General features: G+C 45.6%; 1 protein-coding gene across 1 annotated transcript in view; it reads right to left on the bottom strand.

Moving 5' to 3' along the window:
- The window catches only part of LOC137346606 (complement factor B-like), a 79,214-nt gene that overhangs the window by 31,245 nt on the left and 28,286 nt on the right, over positions 1-19,683 (bottom strand). Inside the window, exons 9-13 of the mRNA XM_068010182.1 lie at positions 18,487-18,567; positions 15,960-16,112; positions 13,614-13,735; positions 13,123-13,225; positions 7,432-7,576 (exon numbers count right to left, since the gene is read on the bottom strand). Coding sequence (XP_067866283.1) covers positions 7,432-7,576; positions 13,123-13,225; positions 13,614-13,735; positions 15,960-16,112; positions 18,487-18,567 — 604 coding nt within the window. The remainder of the gene's footprint in view (positions 1-7,431; positions 7,577-13,122; positions 13,226-13,613; positions 13,736-15,959; positions 16,113-18,486; positions 18,568-19,683) is intronic.

The raw sequence follows: 19,683 nt of genomic DNA, 5'->3' as shown, positions 1-19,683 counted from the left end.
TGGTTAGAGTATAGACATTCAGGGTTAGATGTTGGGCAGAATCTTCCCAGCCGCACGGAGACGGGGTGGTGTGGAAAATTGGATTGCCGCATGTCAGGGTGGCTCCCCAATGTGTTGCTGCTTGCAGGAGATCTTCCCAGAGGCGGGCTACCTGTGGCAGCAGCTGTCTGCCTGGTAGTGGTGGGTTTCCAATCAAGGCACTTAAAAGGGTAATTAGCCCCTACCTTTGGACGTAGCTGTAATCTTGTGAACGGCGCACAAGCTCCCCGCTGTATCGGCCCTCCGGCAGGTGACAGGAGGGAGCTTCACAGTGGGAGGTCAGAGCCTTGGTTTTGAGGCTGTTGAAGAGTTCACGGCAGAAAATGACAAGGCTGCTGTCTACCTATGGCAAAAGTGCGAAGAGAAATGCAGACTGGTTTCAATCTCACAATGAAGAGCTGGAGCCTGTCATAGCCGCTAAGCGCATTGCAAGCCCCCAGCGAGTTAACATCCGTAGCTCTTAAAGCAGCCAGAAGCACTGCACAAAGAACAGCCAGGCGCTGTGCAAACGAATACTGGCAACTCCTATGCAGTCATATTCAGCTGGCCTCAGACACCGGAAACATCAGAGGAATGTATGATGGCATTAAGAGAGCTCTTGGGCCAACCATCAAGAAGATCGCACCCCCCCCTCAAATCTAAATCAGGGGACATAATCACTGACCAACGCAAACAAATGGACCGCTGGGTTGAGCACTACCTAGAACTGTACTCCAGGGAGAATGTTGTTACTGAGACTGCCATCAATGCAGCCCAGCCTCTACCAGTCATGGATGAGCTGGACATACAGCCAACAAAATTGGAACTCGGTGATGCCATTGATTCTCTAGCCAGCGGAAAAGCCCCTGGGAAGGACAGCATTACCCCTGAAATAATCAAGAATGCCAAGCATGCTATACTCTCAGCACTACATGAACTGCTTTGCCTGTGCTGGGACGAGGAAGCAGTACCTCAGGACATGCGCGATGCCAATATCATCACCCTCTATAAAAACAAAGGTGACCGCGGTGACTGCAACAACTACCCTGGAATCTCCCTGCTCAGCATAGTGGGGAAAGTCTTTGCTCGAGTCGCTCTAAACAGGCTCCAGAAGCTGGCCGAGCGCGTCTACCCTGAGGCACAGTGTGGCTTCCGTGCAGAGAGATTGACCGTCGACATGCTGTTCTCCCTTCGTCAGATACAGGAGAAATGCCGCGAACAACAGATGCCCCTCTACATTGCTTTCATTGATCTCACCAAAGCCTTTGACCTAGTCAGCAGACGTGGTCTCTTCAGACTACTAGAAAAGATTGGATGTCCACTAAAGCTACTAAGTATCATCACCTCATTCCATGACAATATGAAAGGCACAATTCAACATGGTGGCTCCTCATCAGACCCCTTTCCTATCCTGAGTGGCGTGAAACAGGGCCGTGTTCTCACACCCACACTTTTCGGGATTTTCTTCTCCCTGCTGCTTTCACATGCATTCAAGTCCTCTGAAGAAGGAATTTTCCTCCACACAAGATCAGGGGGCAGGTTGTTCAACCTTGCCCGTCTAAGAGCGAAGTCCAAAGTACGGAAAGTCCTCATCAGGGAACTCCTCTTTGCTGACGATGCTGCTTTAACATCTCACACTGAAGAGTGCCTGCAGAGTCTCATCGACAGGTTTGCGGCTGCCTGCAATGAATTTGGCCTAACCATCAGCCTCAAGAAAACGAACATCATGGGGCAGGACGTCAGAAATGCTCCATCCATCAATATTGGTGACCACGCTCTGGAAGTGGTTCAAGAGTTCACCTACCGAGGCTCAACTATCACCAGGAACCTGTCTCTCGATGCAGAAATCAACAAGCGCATGGGAAAGGCTTCTACTGCTATGCCCAGACTGGCCAAGAGAGAGTGGGAAAATGGCGCACTGACACGGAACACAAAAGTCCGAGTGTATCAAGCCTGTGTCCTCAGTACCTTGCTCTATGGCAGCGAGGCCTGGACAACGTATGTCAGCCAAGAGTGACGTCTCAATTCATTCCATCTTCGCTGTCTCCGGAGAATACTTGGCATCAGGTGGCAGGACTGTATCTCCAACACAGAAGTCTTCGAGGCAGCCAACATCCCCAACTTATACACACTACTGAGTCAGCGGCGCTTGAGATGGCTTGGCCATGTGAGCCGCATGGAAGATGGCAGGATCCCCAAAGACACATTGTACAGCGAGCTCGCCACTGGTATCAGACCCACCGGCCGTCCATGTCTCCGCTTTAAAGACGTCTGCAAACGCGACATGAAGTCCTGTGACATTGATCACAAGTCATGGGAGTCGGTTGCCATAAAGGCGGGGCTAAAGTGTGGCGAGTCGAAGAGACTTAGCAGTTGGCAGGAAAAAAGACAGAGGCGCAAGGAGAGAGCCAACTGTGTAACAGCCCCGACAAACAAATTCCTCTGCAGCACCTGTGGAAGAGCCTGTCACTCTAGAATTGGCCTTTATAGCCACTCCAGGCGCTGCTCCACACACCACTGACCACCTCCAGGCGCTTACCCATTGTCTCTCGAGACAAGGAGGCCAAAGAAGGCTGTCTACCCATATCAGAGCCTTGTCACTGAGTGAAGAGATTGTGGCGATAGATATCTCTAATGGCCATATGCAGTGAACCTTGCATCTGCTCCACAGACGCTAATGGCAGCTACAGTAGATCTCTGCTTCTCCTTCTGTCCAGCCCCCAGCAGCGCTCTCACTAGTCTCACACTGGCAGCTGCCAGGCTACAATGGAGTGGGTGTGATTTTCTGCACTCCTGCCTTGGGAACCCTGTACCACCCTGTACCTGCGCTCCCCTCATTTTTCCCAGAGCCTTCCACTGGTTGGCCTCGACACCCACCCACCCTGGTGTCATTTTAATGTCCTGCTGGGTGGAGTGTGCATCATGGATACTTCAGCTCAGCAAATTCTGGTGGCGCAGGAGAAGATGTCCAGGAAGTAACCGCTAATATTCTCATTGTGGAGCCAGGTGCAGCAAGAGTGTTTCTATGGGCTCCATAAGAATAATGTGGACAACTGCTGCTCTGGGATCCCCACATGGCACTATCTTTTCTCCTGGCCAAGTTAGACATCAGATCTCCTGATATTGTACTGGCCCAGAGCTGGTGAGCTATATTTGGGTGCCTTTTTGTGCCCACACCTCACTGCAGATATGTTAATAAGGCTTGGCCTTTGAAATCAACACTAACGTTATTGGGTGTTCGATAATTGAAACCTACCCACAAGAATCTTCGAGAGACACAAAGAGATTGGATGATTACGCCCTGAACACATTCCCAAAGCATTGTTGACAGAAATCTATGAGCCCAAAGGCTAATTCGAAGATCTAAGTGATATGTGGTAGTCTTGGGAAGAATGGTTTGTGAGCCCCTTGTTTATCATACTGTGGAAGCAGCTCATCTTGAGGTAGGTGCAAGAAATGTTTATCTCGAAACAAAGTTAAAATAAAACTGGTAAATATTTAAACTGCTGCTGCATCATTGAACTCTCCAATATGGGAGTTGGGATCTTGGTCTCAACTAACATTCACATTCAAGGCTTGCATCGAAGAGCCTCAAGGTACTGGTCATTAAATTCTACAAGATGCACTGCAGCAATGCACCAAGGCTCCTTAGACAGCACCTTCCAAACCCGCGACCTCTACCAACTAGAATGACAAGGGCAGCAAATGCATGGGAACACCACCACCTGCAAGTTCCCAGCCAAGTCACACACCATCCTGACTTGGAACTATATCGCCGTTCCTTCACTGTCGCTGGGTCAAAATCCTGGAACTCCCTTCCTAACAGCACTGTGGGTGTACCTACCCCACATGGACTGCAGCGGTTCAAGAAGGCAGCTCACCACCACCTTCCCAAGGGTAATTAGGGATGGGCAATAAATGCTGGCCTGGCCAGCGATGCCCACATTCCTGAATGAATTTTTAAAAAAATTATTACTGTCTCTCTGCTCAGCACCTCTACACCATGGTCCATTTGAAATTTAGCATTTATGGTGGGTAATTTGAACTTTTAGCACTGGGTGAAAATATGGGTGATGCTGGAGTGAATGGAAATTATGCCAATTCACTCTCGCCTGGTATCTGTCTGGCAGGAAAAGTGAAAATTTACCCCACTGTGTGAGAAATTGTGAGCATGAACTCACATCTTATCTGCTGATATGTACTCCATTTGTAAGTTGCTAACTTCTTTTTAAAAACACATCACACAACAATCTATCACCTTGAACACTATGAAACCATTGAGTTTTTTTTTTAAAGACTAATAAAAGGTGATATAGATGTTTACATACTGGTGTATTTGTTACCCCAAGCTGCAAGATTCGGAGTCAGGAGTTCTTGTCAAGCCAGACACAAAACAAGAACAGAGACTTGTAGCACTCTTGATTTTTCCAACCATTGATTAAAACCTCTCCACAAAATTTTTCGCTCAACCCTGGGAGTGAGACTGCAATCTGGGAGCAGTCTCGGAATTTCGGACCTCTTGCTCATTGCTTTGTTTACACAGCTTTTGCTGGAGCACAGGTTGTCTGTTACGCTTGTTGTCATAGCTATTCACACTCATACAGCAGTGTTACACACTGTATGGGGGCACAATATGGGTTATTCTACGTCATCTGGGACTGGCATCAGATTGGCTGATAGTGTGACCTCAGCTTCTCTCTTGTGTCAGTCTGTCCCACTCTCTGCAGAGTGCGAGGTGCCCTGGAATTCTTTGCTGGAGTGCCCAGATTTGCTCGGTACTTTCCCAGCTGTTGGTGGAGGCTGTACATAATGCACTCTGACATAGTCCTCTTTCTTCTTTTTCTCCTTCCTTCTCCTCTGCTGTAGTTGGTCACTTTCTGACAGTTCACCCAAGGGACCATTCTTCATCTGCAAATCTAACAGCAAGTCTATTTGGCCCACGGGGAGGTATCAACGTTCAGCAGAAGTCGCTAGATGCTGAGCAGAAGCGGGAATCAGAAAATATGTTCGCTCCGTAGCCTGGGGCCACTAAGAGCATTTCTACTGCCAACCTGGCTGAGATCAACGAACTCAACACAGAATTGGGAGCTTCCCAGACTGAATGGCTCAGTTACTCAAAACCCCAACCAGCTAAGTCACTGGGGGAGTCTTCACAGGTGTTTAAACCATGTGTTTGTGTAAGTGTCTCTCGCTACTCGTGGATGAGTCTGATGTCAAATGAGATCCCAGTAAGAGGGTGTTCTCAGCACATACGTTGACTATAATAGAGAGCGAGAGAGACAACGTGGAAGTATTAAAGTGATGCCACATAATTTGACATGGGATTGGTAATCTGGGTCAGAGAGATAAGGCAGGTGGTCTGGTGAATGAAATGGGAATAGCACACTAAAAATACTCTTCTCATGTAGGAATTAGTGATATTGTTGGGACAAATCGGAGCAACCTTTACTCTGTGTAACGTGCTTAATGCTGACACCGGATGCAATAAGTGATAATGCTACCCTGCTACGCAGACTCAGCTTGCTTCCCTGGGGGCAGGCAGTGCTGTATGGCCCACATGGCGTGCAACACAGGTATGGGTGCAGGTGGGTGCCATCCCTGTGTGCGCCAAATGCATGGAAATAGCATTATCCTGATGTCATACAGCCCAACTGGCTGATGTGAGGCCAGGATATCAAAATTGGGCAACACAGGTCCAGACACAACTTGCACTGTCCATAAATGTGAAAAAGAATCATGAAGCAGCAAGATGGGCCCTGGAGTAGCTTTATTTAAGGGGATAGGCACCCTGATTGCAGGTAAGTTAAATTTATGGAACTTGTTCTATTGGTCTGAGAGTACTCAGGAATGTTTTTGCAGGTGTTATGGTGCATTTTCTGGAAAGTGTTACTGCATCCTCACAGAGGGGGCAGAGGAGTAGGTGACCAGTCTACACAAAGGCTGCAACAGGTATGAGGGCAGCAGTGACAGTGCCCCAGATCTGCAGCACAATAGGAAGATGGAGCAGAGGCTTTAGACAGGGCAAGCTCCACGCCATGCCTTCTGCCAACTTGGAGCAGATTCCTCCCTGCTCCTTTACAGTGACAGGAGGCTGATGGCAGGCCAGCCAATGCACCCAGTGTCTCGGTGTGCATGTCAATTCAGCGCTCTCCTGTATGCTGCCCAATTGAGATCCTCATCTGAGTCCTCTGCAGCAGAACTCACCTGCCACATTGCCCTATAGAGAACAGACAAACAAAACATCCTTTACCTCTGGCCGGGCTACAGCCCACTCATGCCCAGATGACTCAACACGTGTTGATCCCAACTCGATCCAAGTCTCAAGATCCTTACAATGGCAGTATGAGCTGGTGGCTGCGAGTATCTGATCAAGTGATAGGGCTTCTTCATCAATGCTGTGCTGTTGCACCCTCACTCTTCCTATTTGGGCTGCTGTAGCCGGGCAGTGCTTGGGTGTCTGAAAGCAGGAACTCAGAAGGGGAAGGTTGGACTGGGTGAAGGGGCGTGGATTAGAAAGCACGGGGTCCATGGTGACACCACCTGCAGCTTGCTCATTATGTCAGATATCAGAATAGGGGTGTGCTGGAAGTTGAAAAAGTGCATAAGGCAGGATGACACCATCATCCTTAATGTTCTTTGCGATGTCGGATACTACGGGCCCCATTGCAGATGACCCCATGATGCTGAGAGTCACCTCCGCCATAGTGCTCAGGAGATGCAGGTGTCCTTGTCCCCTGTCGGGGACTATATCCTGCAAGAGAGGTCAGAATGGCAATCATTGTGTAGCATTATGTTTGTGTGATGTGCCTGCCATAGCTGAATAGCTGGCGGTATGTGTAGGTAGCGAGAGGCGGGTGTGAGACTGGCAGAATTGGTAGCTGTGTGAGAATGAGGTGGTCCTCGAGGGTCCCCTGGTCCCCCCTGGTCTCCTCCTGCCGACCTACCACACTAATGCCTCCAGGGTGAGGTGGGAAGACCAATTTTGTGTCTTGCTCACCTTGATCTGAATGGGTGTGGGCATACCACGAACCGTCGACCCCACGCCCAAAAATCAGGGTGATTGAATTTTGTGCCCTTAGTGTTTCATTCTCCAGAACAGGTGTCCATCTCCTGATACAAGTCACCACCTGGCCCCAGCCAAAATAACCTCATCCTAATAACCAATTATTGACAGAGCATGCCAGTGGCCATTTTTGAACTATTTTAACAAAAAAATCAGCATTTATACAAAAGGTCAAATGGCCTCCTCCCGTGTTGTAATCTTTATGATTAAGCACCTCACTAGCATCCTATCGTCAAGGCATTTATCTTCTTATAGGTCATTCCTCTTTCATTTTCTATTTTACTGTTCTTACCAATGAAGTGTTTAAACAACCTTTTGTCAATCTGATACCCTGGATGAGTGATAGGTACCTCATATGAGGACTGAATATGATGGGATCTTTAAGCTTCAAAAGGGCAATGTCATTGTTCATCTCTGAGGGTCTGCTAAAGTTTTCATGGAGAATCACTTCTTCCACGAGTAGTCTTTTGAAACCTTTCTTTCTTCTGATTGAACCTAAAAGGAAAGGTTCAGCAGTTAATTTCCATTTGTCTGATCAAAGTCAGAATTGATCACACACTTTATATAAGAAACCCTTCATTATGCAATTGAGACTTGCTGGGATATACAGACTGCTCAAAGCACCATTGTGCTATATCTACATTAAAGGTATGAAAATTGATTAAGGAGAAAACAACATCCAGTTAATTGCAGGGAAATTGTGGCTCCAGTATTCTTCTCCATCTCCACCCAACATGTCAGAGGGGGTGCACCGGAATTGACATAATATACACCTGCCTGAATGTCCAGGTTCAGTAACATTGGCCCAATGTGACCCAGGCCTCTGCTCTTTGACACGGGCCTGCCCCAGAATAGATTGGAGGGGGTGGGGGAATCCCGAAAGGTCTACAACTGCAATAATGGCTGTGGGGCCTTTGGGCTGCTGTTGAAGAACAGCCATAAGGCCTTAAGCACCAATGATCCATTGGGGCCTTTTTTAAAAATAAAATAAAGTCACAATTTCCTAGAACACCTTGCTGCTGCCTGCTTTCTCAATCCTCTAAACTGGGTATTGTTATGAGCTCACAAGACAATAGTCCTGCTTGTAGTCTGTCTTTATTGAACTGCCTTCTAATGGATGCCTGCAGTGAGTGCTTTAGGGTAGAGGTCACATGACAACAGCAAGCCTGGAGGCACATTGGTACAGTATTACATTTCTATCCCAAACATCCTCCTTTTCGTACAAAAAAAACAAAAAAAATGTCATGCATTATCATTTGCACTGTGAGTTGCCCAAGTTACCCACTGTGAACACAACTGTTCTCATGCAATATCAGTTTGTTATTCTCAGCAGTCTCTGCACATGCATTGCACACACAGTCTTTAAATCGTGCCGGTTTCTTAATGGTGCACATGCACGTTGTTGTTGGCTGCTGATGTGGGTGATTTTCTTTCTCCAGGGAGTGTCGTTCCTGTGTCACTTGTTGTTACTGCAGTAACTATTGTTCCATTTCTGTTGTTGGGGTGCTGTGGACCTCTGGGGCTGATGGTTGGTCTATAGTCTGTGCAGATGGTGAGTTCACAACTTCCTGATCGACCACCTGCTGTGATGGAACAGCTTCTCCAGTTGTGCATATGTGTCTGTGGTTGCGACGGTATATCTGGTCGTTCACTTCCACCATGTACGATCAACACAGGTCCCAAGTTGCCACTTGGGCTGACTCTTGTTGAGAGTGTTGAAGGTTTGTACCCGGATTGGCACTCCAAAGCTCAATTCTGGCAATAGTTTGGCAGTTATGTCAAAATGAAATTTGGTTTTCTGCCATTTCATCTTGATTTTGTTACTCACGTTTGTTACTACTTCTGGCTTCAGTAGCTTTTTTGCTTTTGGAAGAGTAGTTTGGGTGCGGCGTGACATTAGTCTTTGTACTGGACTACTTTCCATGCCTTTAGTAATTGTGTTTCTCCACTCGAGGATTGCCTTCTATTTGCTCAATTTGCTGGATTTGCTCAATTTCTTTACAATTCCTTTGGCGATTTTCACTGCCGCCTCAGCCTTTCCATTGGAATGAGGATAGTGTGGAGATGATGTATGGTGTCGAATTTCCCAATCCTTTATGAAGTGGCTGAATTCTTCGCTCGTGAACTGAGGGCCATTGTCAGTCATCACAATGTCTGGAATGCCGTAACGACTGAAGTGTGCTTTCAGACATTCTACAATCTCACCGTTAATTGTTGAGATCAACTGGTCTACATCCCAGTCGTCAGAATAGTAGTCTACGGTGACAAGATAATCAGTTCCTGCAAGAGTGAAGAGGACTCCCAGCTTCATCCATGGTCTGTCTGGGATGTCATGTGTCAACAGCGACTCCTTAGCTTGCTTAGCTTGGTACTCGTTACACACACTGCACTGGCTGATGTGGTTGGACTCACTTTGTCTCTTCCAAGTAGGTATTGATGAAAATGTTCACAAGCAAAGTCAATGGCCAGGCACTCTTTCTCGATCTGAGCGTAGCATCGTTCCGTTTGTGTTAATGCCCTGGATGTAAATGCAACCGGTTGTTCTGCTGCATTAGGGTTGCTCCAAGTCCTGTCTCGCTGGCATCACACTGCAGGACGACTTCATCATTTATGTCCTAGTATTTCAGCACTGGCGTTGCCATCACTAGTTGCTTGATTTTAGTGAACGCTGCTTCTTGTTCTGTGCCCCAATACCACTACACGTCCTAGGCAGTGAGCTGGTGTAATGGTTCACACTCCAATGACAAATTGGGGAAGAATTTTGCTCAATAGTTGATGAATCCAACAAATCGTTGCACTGCTTTTTCATCTGTCGGGCGCTGCATTGCTGCCACTGCTTCCACCTTTTTGGGATCTATTGCTGTCAGTACATGACCTATGTATGTACTTGACTTCGGGCATCTTTAATTGCAATTTTTTCTTGTTCAGCTTCAGGTTCATCTGGCAAGCTCTGTCCTGCAGTCGCACTAGATTTTGATTGTGGTCAGCAATGGCTTCTTCCATTGATTCTCTGCATCCATAAACTAGCAGATCATACACTATAGCTTCCACTCTGGGAAGATCTTGAAATGCCATAGCATACAAGGCTACGGGCAAAGTGCTGGAAAATGGGATTAGAATAGTTAGGTGCTTAATGGCTGAAGGGCCTGTTTATGTGCTGTATAACTCTATGCCTCTATGAATCTATGACTCTATCACTAACTATCTCATGCTGTCTGCATTGATACTCCTCTGGAGCCGTGGAAATGCTAAATGGCAGGCGCAACCATCTGTATATCCCGAACGGCATCCAGAATGTGGTTACTTGCCAATAACCATCCTTCGCGTCTAGGGTAGTGAAGATTTTTGCCTTTGCAAGTTGTGGCAAAATTACTTCGATGGTTGGCATGGGGTAGTGTGATCTCTTCAGAGCTTTATTTAGGTCCTTTTGGTCGATGCATACTCTCAGCTTTCCAGATTGTTTCACTGCTACCATACTGCTAATCCATTCTGTAGGAATTTTCACTTTCTTGATTACTCCCTTCTTTTTCAGCTCTTCTATCTTGTCTTTCAGGCTGGCCTTGAGGGCAGCTGGAACTTTCCTTGGCAGATGTTGAATTGATCTTACCTGCTCATCTACGTCAAGATGATATTCTCCAGGAAGACATCCTAAACCTGTAAATATGTTGTTGTACTCCTCTAGGATCTGTTCCGCGGTCAATGGTTTAGTGTGCTGTGACACGTTGCAAATCTCTTTTTGCACATTGAGGGTTAACAGTCCAAGCTTTAGACTTGCTCTGGCTGAGATGAGTGGCTTTTGCTTGCCGTCTTATGATCTGGAACTCCAGATCTTAGTTCTTGCCATTACATTGGGCTCTCAGAGTAACTTGTCCTCTTGGCACTAGTATGGTGCCATCATATAGCATCAACCTTACTTTCGAGGGCTTCATTTTTGGATCGTCATGTTGAGCTACTTTGCACAGGTCTGTGAAGGTCATGATGTTGCATGACACACTGATGTCTATCTGGCACTTTATGTTGACTTGATATTCTCCTTCTGAAGTCATCATTCCAACAGTCACAAACCATTTATCACCTATCAACCTGTCTGAAGTAACCTGTTGTATGGTGTATAGTGATTCGTCAGAATCTTCAGCTGATATCTCTCCAGTGGCCATCTGTACCTGCTTGTTGTGCTCCCTTCTAGCCAAACACATGTGTGCAAAATGATTCAGCTTCTTGCAGTGAGAACACTGCTCTCCCCACACTGTGCGTGATGTCCTCCGCAGGATTTGCATTCTGCCGTTTGTCTGTGATCTTTCTGCCCTTTCGGCCTAGAATGTCTATTAGCATAATGCAAGGCCTGGTCTGTTCTGCTATGAACATGTTCTAGCTGCTGATTTACAACCTCAGCACTTCTGTACATGTCGATTGCTTTCCTGAGAGTCAGTTTCTCCTCTCTCAGTAGACGTGCGCTCACTGCGGGATCTCTTATGCCAAATACAATCCTGTCTTTAATTAGATCATCTTTAAGTTGCGCATATTCACAGGATTCTGTGAGCTGTGTTAATGCAGTCACATATTGATCAATGGACGCTTTGTCACCTTGGGCCCTAATATTGAACACATACCGTTCATAAGTTAACGTTCACTTGGGCTTCAAAGCGTGCCCTCAAGGCTTCCAAAATTTCTGCTGTCCATTTTTTTTGTTCTTTGGAGCGATGTAAGGTGGAATACATTATGTACCAGTCTCTCCCCAACAGTGATAAAAGTGTAGCTACTCGTAGCTGCTCTGGTTTGTTAATTAAATCTGTTGCAATCTCATAACTTTGTCATTGCAAATGGAAAACTGCCAGTTCTGCTTCATATCACCTTTCATTTTGACCGGCACCAGGAGAGGAAGATTTGCAGCCATTGTGTCTTACCCAGTGCTTTCAGCACTTCTTTGTTCCTTTTCTGTGGCTTCTTGTTACTTTTAGAAGCTTTCAGCAGCTCTGAACATTCCTGTGTTCTTCTTTTAGTAGCTGTGCTTCTGTACGTCTGTTCAACACTCAATCTCAGCTCCATTCTGACACCATGTTACGAGCTCACAGGACAGCAGTATTACTTGTACTCTGTCTTTATTGAACTGCCTTCTGATGGATGTCTGCAGTGAGTGCCTCATGGTAGAGGTCACATGACTATGGCAGGCCAGTAGGCACATCAGTACAGTATTGCATTTCTATCCCAAATAGGCATACGTTGTCCACAATAGGGAGAGCACAGGTACAAGATATATTGCCAACTTCTTCCTGGGTGCCCCCATATTTGAGAGCTTGTTTGGAAAACATTGAAGAAAAAGAGGGGGAAGGGCAACTTAACAGCCTCCTGCTTCATTTACTTTGTTGATCCTTGCTTGAAATTGCTCCAGGTGCAAGAATTCCATCACTTCCTCAGGGGTGCCCCAGGAAATCTTGGGGCATTGCAAAGGGGACAGAGACTACATCCCCTTTTTCATGCCATTTATATTTGGGGACTGAGTATTCCCCAAACATGTTGGAGATGAAATTCTGCTCTTATATATCCAGTCCAGATCATATGGAAAGAAAGTACTTACAGCCATCAGATCCTCAGAACATTCCAACGAACTTCATAACTGATGGGTTACTTTGAAGTGCAAACACTGTTAGAGGTAAATGCTGCAGCCAACATGTGCACAGCAAGATCACAATTAGCAAATGAGGTGACTGGACAGACAAATTGTTTTTGATGGTATTGGGTGTGAGAGGAATGTTGGCCGGGGCACCGTAAGAACTCTATGGCTCTTTGTCAAATGGTACAACAGAATCTTTTGCATTCCCTGATAATTTAAGCCTCAGTTTAAGATCTCATCCAAAACAATGCAGCATTCCCTCAGTACTGCAAAGAATTATCAGCCTAGAATATGTGCTGAAATCCTGGAGTTGGGCTTTAGCCCCAAACCTACTGATTCGGAGGGAGAATGCTACTAAATAAGCCAGATTGATAATGACAACTTGTTCCTTGAAGAATTGGAAAAAGCTTGAAAAAAGTCTGATTCTTACCAGCCAATACAGTCAGGTTACTTGCCATTGCCATAGTGTTGTTAACACAATGTGCAGCAGAGAGAATCCAATGTTTTGAGATGATTGAACCTCCACAAAATTCCTATGCAGATAAATGACAGAAAATAAAATTGGCAGAACAATTTGAACATAAGATTCAGGCCAGTAGGGCACTGTTTAAAGGATAGCATGTTTTTCTCATGGCCAACTAAAAAGGATTCACTCAAAGAGAAACTCTGATAGCACAGGAGAAGGATTTATAAACAGTGATAGATGGAAGTTGGAAGGAGAAACACTGGTAGGTGGAGTTGAAGGAATAAACCCTAATGGATGGCGGCTGGAAAAGGAATGGGGCTAGATGGAGAAATCATTCATGAATGTAAAGTAAAAGGATGGGTGATGGGTCTCAGATGAATATTGTTATGCTGTACAGATATATTTTACAACACTCAAGTTCTGTTATTTGGGAGCTTTAAAAGATATTATCTTACCCCGTTTGGCAAATCAATGACGACTTGCCATGGCCAGTCATATTCTTTCGATTTGATACCACCAAATATTCTCTGAATGGGTCTTTGTATCACATTTCCTCGGATGCCACAATCAAAGGGCTCTAAGTTATCAAGAAAAATAAAAGCAAGGTCCAATGAATTGGAAATGATTACCTGCCAATGTACAACAAAAAGAATGTAATTGAAGCAATGAACTGAACTTGGAATCCAAATGATCTGAATTGGTCCAATTCAAATTAATTTTAGTCGGTAACACTGGGGCATGCAGTAGAACACTACATGGGAATCCAGTGGAAGTATGTGTGTGTCCATATAAGGTGAAGACTGTGATGGCATTCCATCCTGCAGTCAAACCGCTTGCTGATAGTCACTGTCTCATACGAGAATGACTAGTTGACATGGCAGCTTGGGACTTACTTTACTGATGGGGGCAACATTCCCAGAAATCAGAAGGGGAGGGGAAAAAATTGGCAGGGAAAAATTAGTTTGATGAATATCTGGAGAGGAATACAACGGAGGATATAAGAATTAGAGGTGATTGAATACTATGAACACCCTGAACTGTGTAAATGATGGAAAATGATGGAAATAACATATCAAGAAAAGCAAATGCTGCAAAGTAGGATGTAAGGTGGATGGGTATCCTATAGCTTTGCTTTAATTTAACAGTGGGGGGCAGTGGGAAATTTTGCAGTGGGTCTGCTTGGGAGTCTGCATGGAGCCTGTGACTGGCCTGTAGAAAGAAGGATTCAGACAGTCTCTCCTTTTTAAGAAAACAGGTTGAACATGTACAAGAACAATTTACCTTTTTTATTTTCTGATTGTGAATATATATGCTCCTGTCATTTAATTTGCTGTGGTTCATTGGGCTTAAACTTGCTGGAAAATAACCTAGTGTTGAACAATGCACACTGTTATTAATATGCAAATTGACCAGCAAATTCAGGAGATTAAGAGATACGCCATGAGCTGTGAATCTCCAGAAATTGCTGGTCAATTTACACCACTCCGCTGTTTGTTTCACACAAATCGCATCTCACCCTTAGACTCCCTTTTAATTTTAGGGACTTTCTGTATTAACACTTTAATTTTCCATTAAGCTCACATCAGAACATTAAGTCTAGTAATTAAGAGAGTGATAATTGTTAATGCAATGCCAATCAACCTCTCTGGCTCAGAAAGGGAATAATTTAAATTGTTCAATATCATTCTTTAGTGTCATAAATGGTTGTTGGAGATTTTAAAATTTTAAAATTTAAATGTTTACATTTCTTTTGTTACTTTTCCTTTCTGTCCCATTTTCCTCTCTCTCTTAATCCAATCTTTCTTTCCCTCCCTTTATTTCTCTTGATCTGATTTGACTCTGATCCACCCACTCTCATTCACCTTTTTTCTCCATTGTTTCTGTTTCTTTCTCAATCCTTTATTCTCATTAGTTAAGGAGATAGACTGTTCATCCTGCTATTCACCAAGGTCCCCGATGCCTCATTATCCTCGCTGCGCTGTCATCAGCTCACACTTCCAGCAAATTACAGCACAATTATTTTTGAGCTGAAGCAGGAAAACGATTAACTGATGGCATACACCTGAGATGCCCTGCTCCAGCAAGATCCAGTCTATCATATTTCATCTGCCATGGCTGTCAGAGGGTCACTGTTAGGTAAGTGAAAGTTTTGATTTTGTTAGTGTTATTTCTGGCTCACCGTCTGTTCATTGACATGAACCCAGGGGAAGGTCAGAAAATGCAAACATTAGGACCCATAGTAACTGAGAAAGTCAGAGGGTATGGCACATACTCTGATTGGCTTGGAGCCAAATTATAATTCAAGGCAAGGATGGGGGTGAATATGGTTTATTCCCCTACTTGGGTGCACTGGCTGTCCATGTGATGCCTCTTACATTCCTTCAGGCGTTTTGTTTGTAAGTGGACCTCCTCTATTGCTTGTTAACTGTGCAATTGTTCATGCAGGCTCGTGTTCAATAAACCTTCTTCAATATATATCATGGAGATCTGGGTCTCATAGTTTGTCACAACATTACACTCGAGCAAAGAGCCCATGGTTCAGTCTGTCACAGGACCTAAAAGTACCCTACAAAACTCATCCAAGAAAAAGGTGTCTAACATAGAACCTCACCATCCAGTTCACCTGGTGGCCTGGAAGCAATTTCATCAATGATTCATTAGCAAATCATCCAGATCACACTTGAAGAATGCACATTTGGCTAGATAGCTGCTGGTGCCTTCCCCATTGACCATGGCTGAGATTCTGATGGGTTGGGACAAGTTTACAATGACTATATTCTTTGCAGATTAACTCAATTTACCATTCTTTCTCTGGTTTCCTTGTATTTTCTCCAGATAATGGAAGCTTGGTAGATAGAAGACATACCGTTGACCTTTTACTACTGTTATCTTTGTCGGTACCATACGTTCAAGATGGTCTTTGAGTATTTCTCCAATTCCGATAGCATAGATATCTGCAGTGAGAAAGGAATAGGCAATTAGAGAGAATGCGTAGTAAAATGTGTTGATGCTATTCAAGGGAATCTCTGTCTCACATGTGATATAGGGAGACTCATTTGGGAATGAGAAGAAAATAACTTAATAAAATATTTTTACAAATTATTTATCTCTGATTTCCATGTGTTGCATAGTGGAAAATTATTGTGTGTGGTGCTCCTGGTGGCATGGACGGTAAATTCACCACCTTTAGTATGCAGCTGAGACATACAGGGAGATCACAGATTTGATGAGTCACTTGCTTTTAACCGGCATGACTGAATGACACTGCAATTGGCCTCAGTGCCTCTGAACCAGAAAGGGGAATGATCAGCACAGGCTGCCAGTTCTAATCACTATCCAATGACCCTAATAGGAAGGTGAGGGCAAGATCAGACTCAGCTGAGATGCCCTCTACAGTTCAATGTCCTGCTGATACTGCAGTCTCTCATGTAGAATGGACACTGGGTGAGTATCAGAAGTGGTCAGATCGAGCCAGTCCCTTCAGGACAGATGGGGAGAAATCTTGGTTGAGTGGAGGTGGGGAAGGTATAGTTAAACAACTTCCTTATGTCTATGTCACTCATGTATTCCTACATTCTAAAGACCTGAATAATATATCTTCTTAATCTACTTCTCTCCACTGAGAGCAGATTCAATCCAGTCAATCTATCTTGTAATTTAAGGCTTTTAAGCTGTTATTAAAGTGTAGTTGACATGGCATAAAATTGAGTGGGTTATTGCTTGTGGACATTGTAGTAGGATTGACTCGTTTCATGTCTAAATGGAGTTAACGTTAATCTTTGGGTGATCTACCAGTGGAGTATAATGGCTAAAAGTAAAATACTGCTGATGCTGGAAATCTGAAACGAAAACAGAAAGTGCTGGTAATACTCAGCAGGTCTGGCAGCATCCGAGGAGAGAGAAACAGTTAACATTTCAAGTCAGATATGACTCTTCTTCAGCACAATAGCTACCTGCCCATTACGCTCATGAAGAGGCCAGAGCCAATTTGAAGACGCAATCCTATTTAAATAGAACTAGTGAGCCACCTGCCCCAAAATGATGTCCCATTTGCAGCCTGCTGGATTCAGACTGGTACAATATTGGGGAGCCTGGAGGGTATCCAGCCCGAAAGAGAGGGGCTGGAGCAGCATCAGGGATCGTGGTCATGGAGAGCTCAGGGCGGTAGCAGCCCTGATTATCTTTCCACTTCTGATGCCTCTTTGGCGCTATCTCCAGTAAAGTTGATTGGAGCGAGAACGGCTCACCCCTTGACCAGACTTGTCCTATAATGGCAATTAAATCCGATACACATCATGACTGGAATTTTTCATTGGATGGGAGGCCCCATCCACCAGCCGAAAAGTCGGTGGCGAGCCCACCACTGTCAGGCCTGCGGAGCCAGACCGGGATTTTTCGCTCCCCAGGCCTTTAATTGGTCTTGGGTGGGAGTTCCACTTCCACGAGGCAGGAATTCCCACCAAATGGAGCTGCCAATCAGTGGGTTGGCAGCTCTTAGTCCCAGCAATGCCACCGGGAGCATTGGCTACTGCTGGGACCATACCCAGCCATCGCAAGCAAGATGAAGGACGGCCCTGGAACTAAAATAAGTTTTAGAGACTCGCCAGGACAATCAGTTGGGCCTCGGCGAGGCAAGAGGGGTCAGTTAGGGGGTGGGGGAGTGTGGTGCATTGGGGCTGTTGGGGCTTCGGGGGTGGCCCTTCATGGGACACAGGGTGCCCGATCAGGAGGGCCCCCCACCAGCCCGCAAAAAGGCAGCCTGGTTTCACCAGGTGGGGTTTTTGAGGCTTTTGCCATCCGGCCGCCAAGGATAAAATACCCGTGGCGGTGGGCGGAGGTCCTTAAGTGCCAGTTAATTGGCCACTTAAGAGCCTTGATTGGCCTGGGCCAGGTGGGCCGTTTGTCACTGTTGCCGCCCCACCTAAAATTGCAGTGGGGGCGGGAGGGGGTTGGGAACGGCCCCTCCCCCCCTATTCAATTTTATGCCCTTCGCCCCGCCCCCCCCCCCTCCCATCACCAGACCACTTGTTTGGGGGGTGTAAAATTCTGGCCCATGAGACTCTTATTTGCATATAAAAAGGCACCGACCTCATGAAATGATGGACATTTCTGTCACCTAGCAACAGGCCCCTGCAAAAGTGACATTGAGCAGAGAGTCAGCACTAACCGGGAAAGGGGGTAAATCAACCGACCCCATTTTGCAGCTATCAATATCCTGTTCATGTCAAGGTTGACAAGTTAGTATTGATCCCAATGCTTTTTTTTGACAGAGGTGATTTTGTGGACTCCACAAGTTTTGCATCCTACGTAGAGAGTTAGACAGATTACCTAGACGGTCCGGCAAATGTGAGAGTAGATCTGAAATTTTCTTTGTGACAAGAAAAGGTGCTGGCGTTCCATTGTACTGTCCTAGTGAAAGAAAAGAGAAAGCTAAGTGCTGGCACAGCAAAGAATTACCCACCAAGGAATGCAATTTTCATGCTAAAAAGCTTGAGTCCTGAAACTGCAAGGTTTACCTGTTCATATAACGAAGGAAGAACATATTCAAGATTGGAAGAGAAAAAGTTAAAGCAAGTACTTGAAAGAAAAAAATGTGACAAACAGCAACACCAATAACTTGCATTTAAAAGAAAAATGTAGAAAACATGCTCCAAAGGCCCTCTTGAGCAGTGCAATTGAAAAATCTTAATGGGGTGACCAAAAGCTTGGTCAAAGATGTGAACTTTTGAGGAGGTACTTTAGGAAAGGAAGGCAGAGAGGCGGCTTGGGCAGTGGGGGGGGGGGGGCAGGGGAGGGGGAGGAGTGCTGGGTGGTGGTTTAGGGAGGGAATTCCATATTGTGGCTAGGCAACTGATGGAAAAGCTGCTCAGAGTATGGTGAGGGGAAGGGAAGTGTACAAGATCAGAGTCAGAGGAATAGAGGGTCGGGGTGTTGGGGTATCTGTAGAGCTGGAGATGAGTGGTGTGTACGGAGGGTGGAGGATGGGCGGCCAGTCAGCAGAACATTGGAATTCCCGATTCTGAAGGTGACAAAGATTAGGGTTTCAGCAGCAAACAGGCTGAGACAAAAGGGTATGGGGCGAAAGCGGGAACAAGCTACTGAGTTGGATGATCAGCCAGGATCATAATGAATGGCGGAGCAGGCTCGAAGGGCTGAATGACCTACTCCTGCTCCTATTTTCTATGTTTCTATGGCCTGGGCAGAAACGAGCAATATTATCAAGGTGGAATTAAGTGTTTTTTTATGTGATGATATTGGGTTAGACGTTCAACTCAGGATTGAATAGGATGCCAAGGTAGCAAACAGTCTGGTTGAGCCTGAGACAGTGTCTGGGAAGGGGAATGAAGGAAAGGAAGGCTAGAGATGGGTGGTAGTTTGCAAGGATAGTTGGATCGATAATGCTTTTGACAGGGTGGGGGCAAGTAACTGAGGAGAATGTCAGGCAATGTGGGGCCAGGAAGGTAAGGTCGAGTGGTTAACAGTTTGGTGGGAATCGAGTCAAGGAAGCAGGAGGTGGGTTTTAGG

Source organism: Heterodontus francisci, chromosome 30 (assembly GCF_036365525.1).
Source record: "Heterodontus francisci isolate sHetFra1 chromosome 30, sHetFra1.hap1, whole genome shotgun sequence".
Lineage (NCBI taxonomy): Eukaryota > Metazoa > Chordata > Chondrichthyes > Heterodontiformes > Heterodontidae > Heterodontus > Heterodontus francisci.
This window is presented reverse-complemented; position numbering and strand designations above follow the sequence as displayed.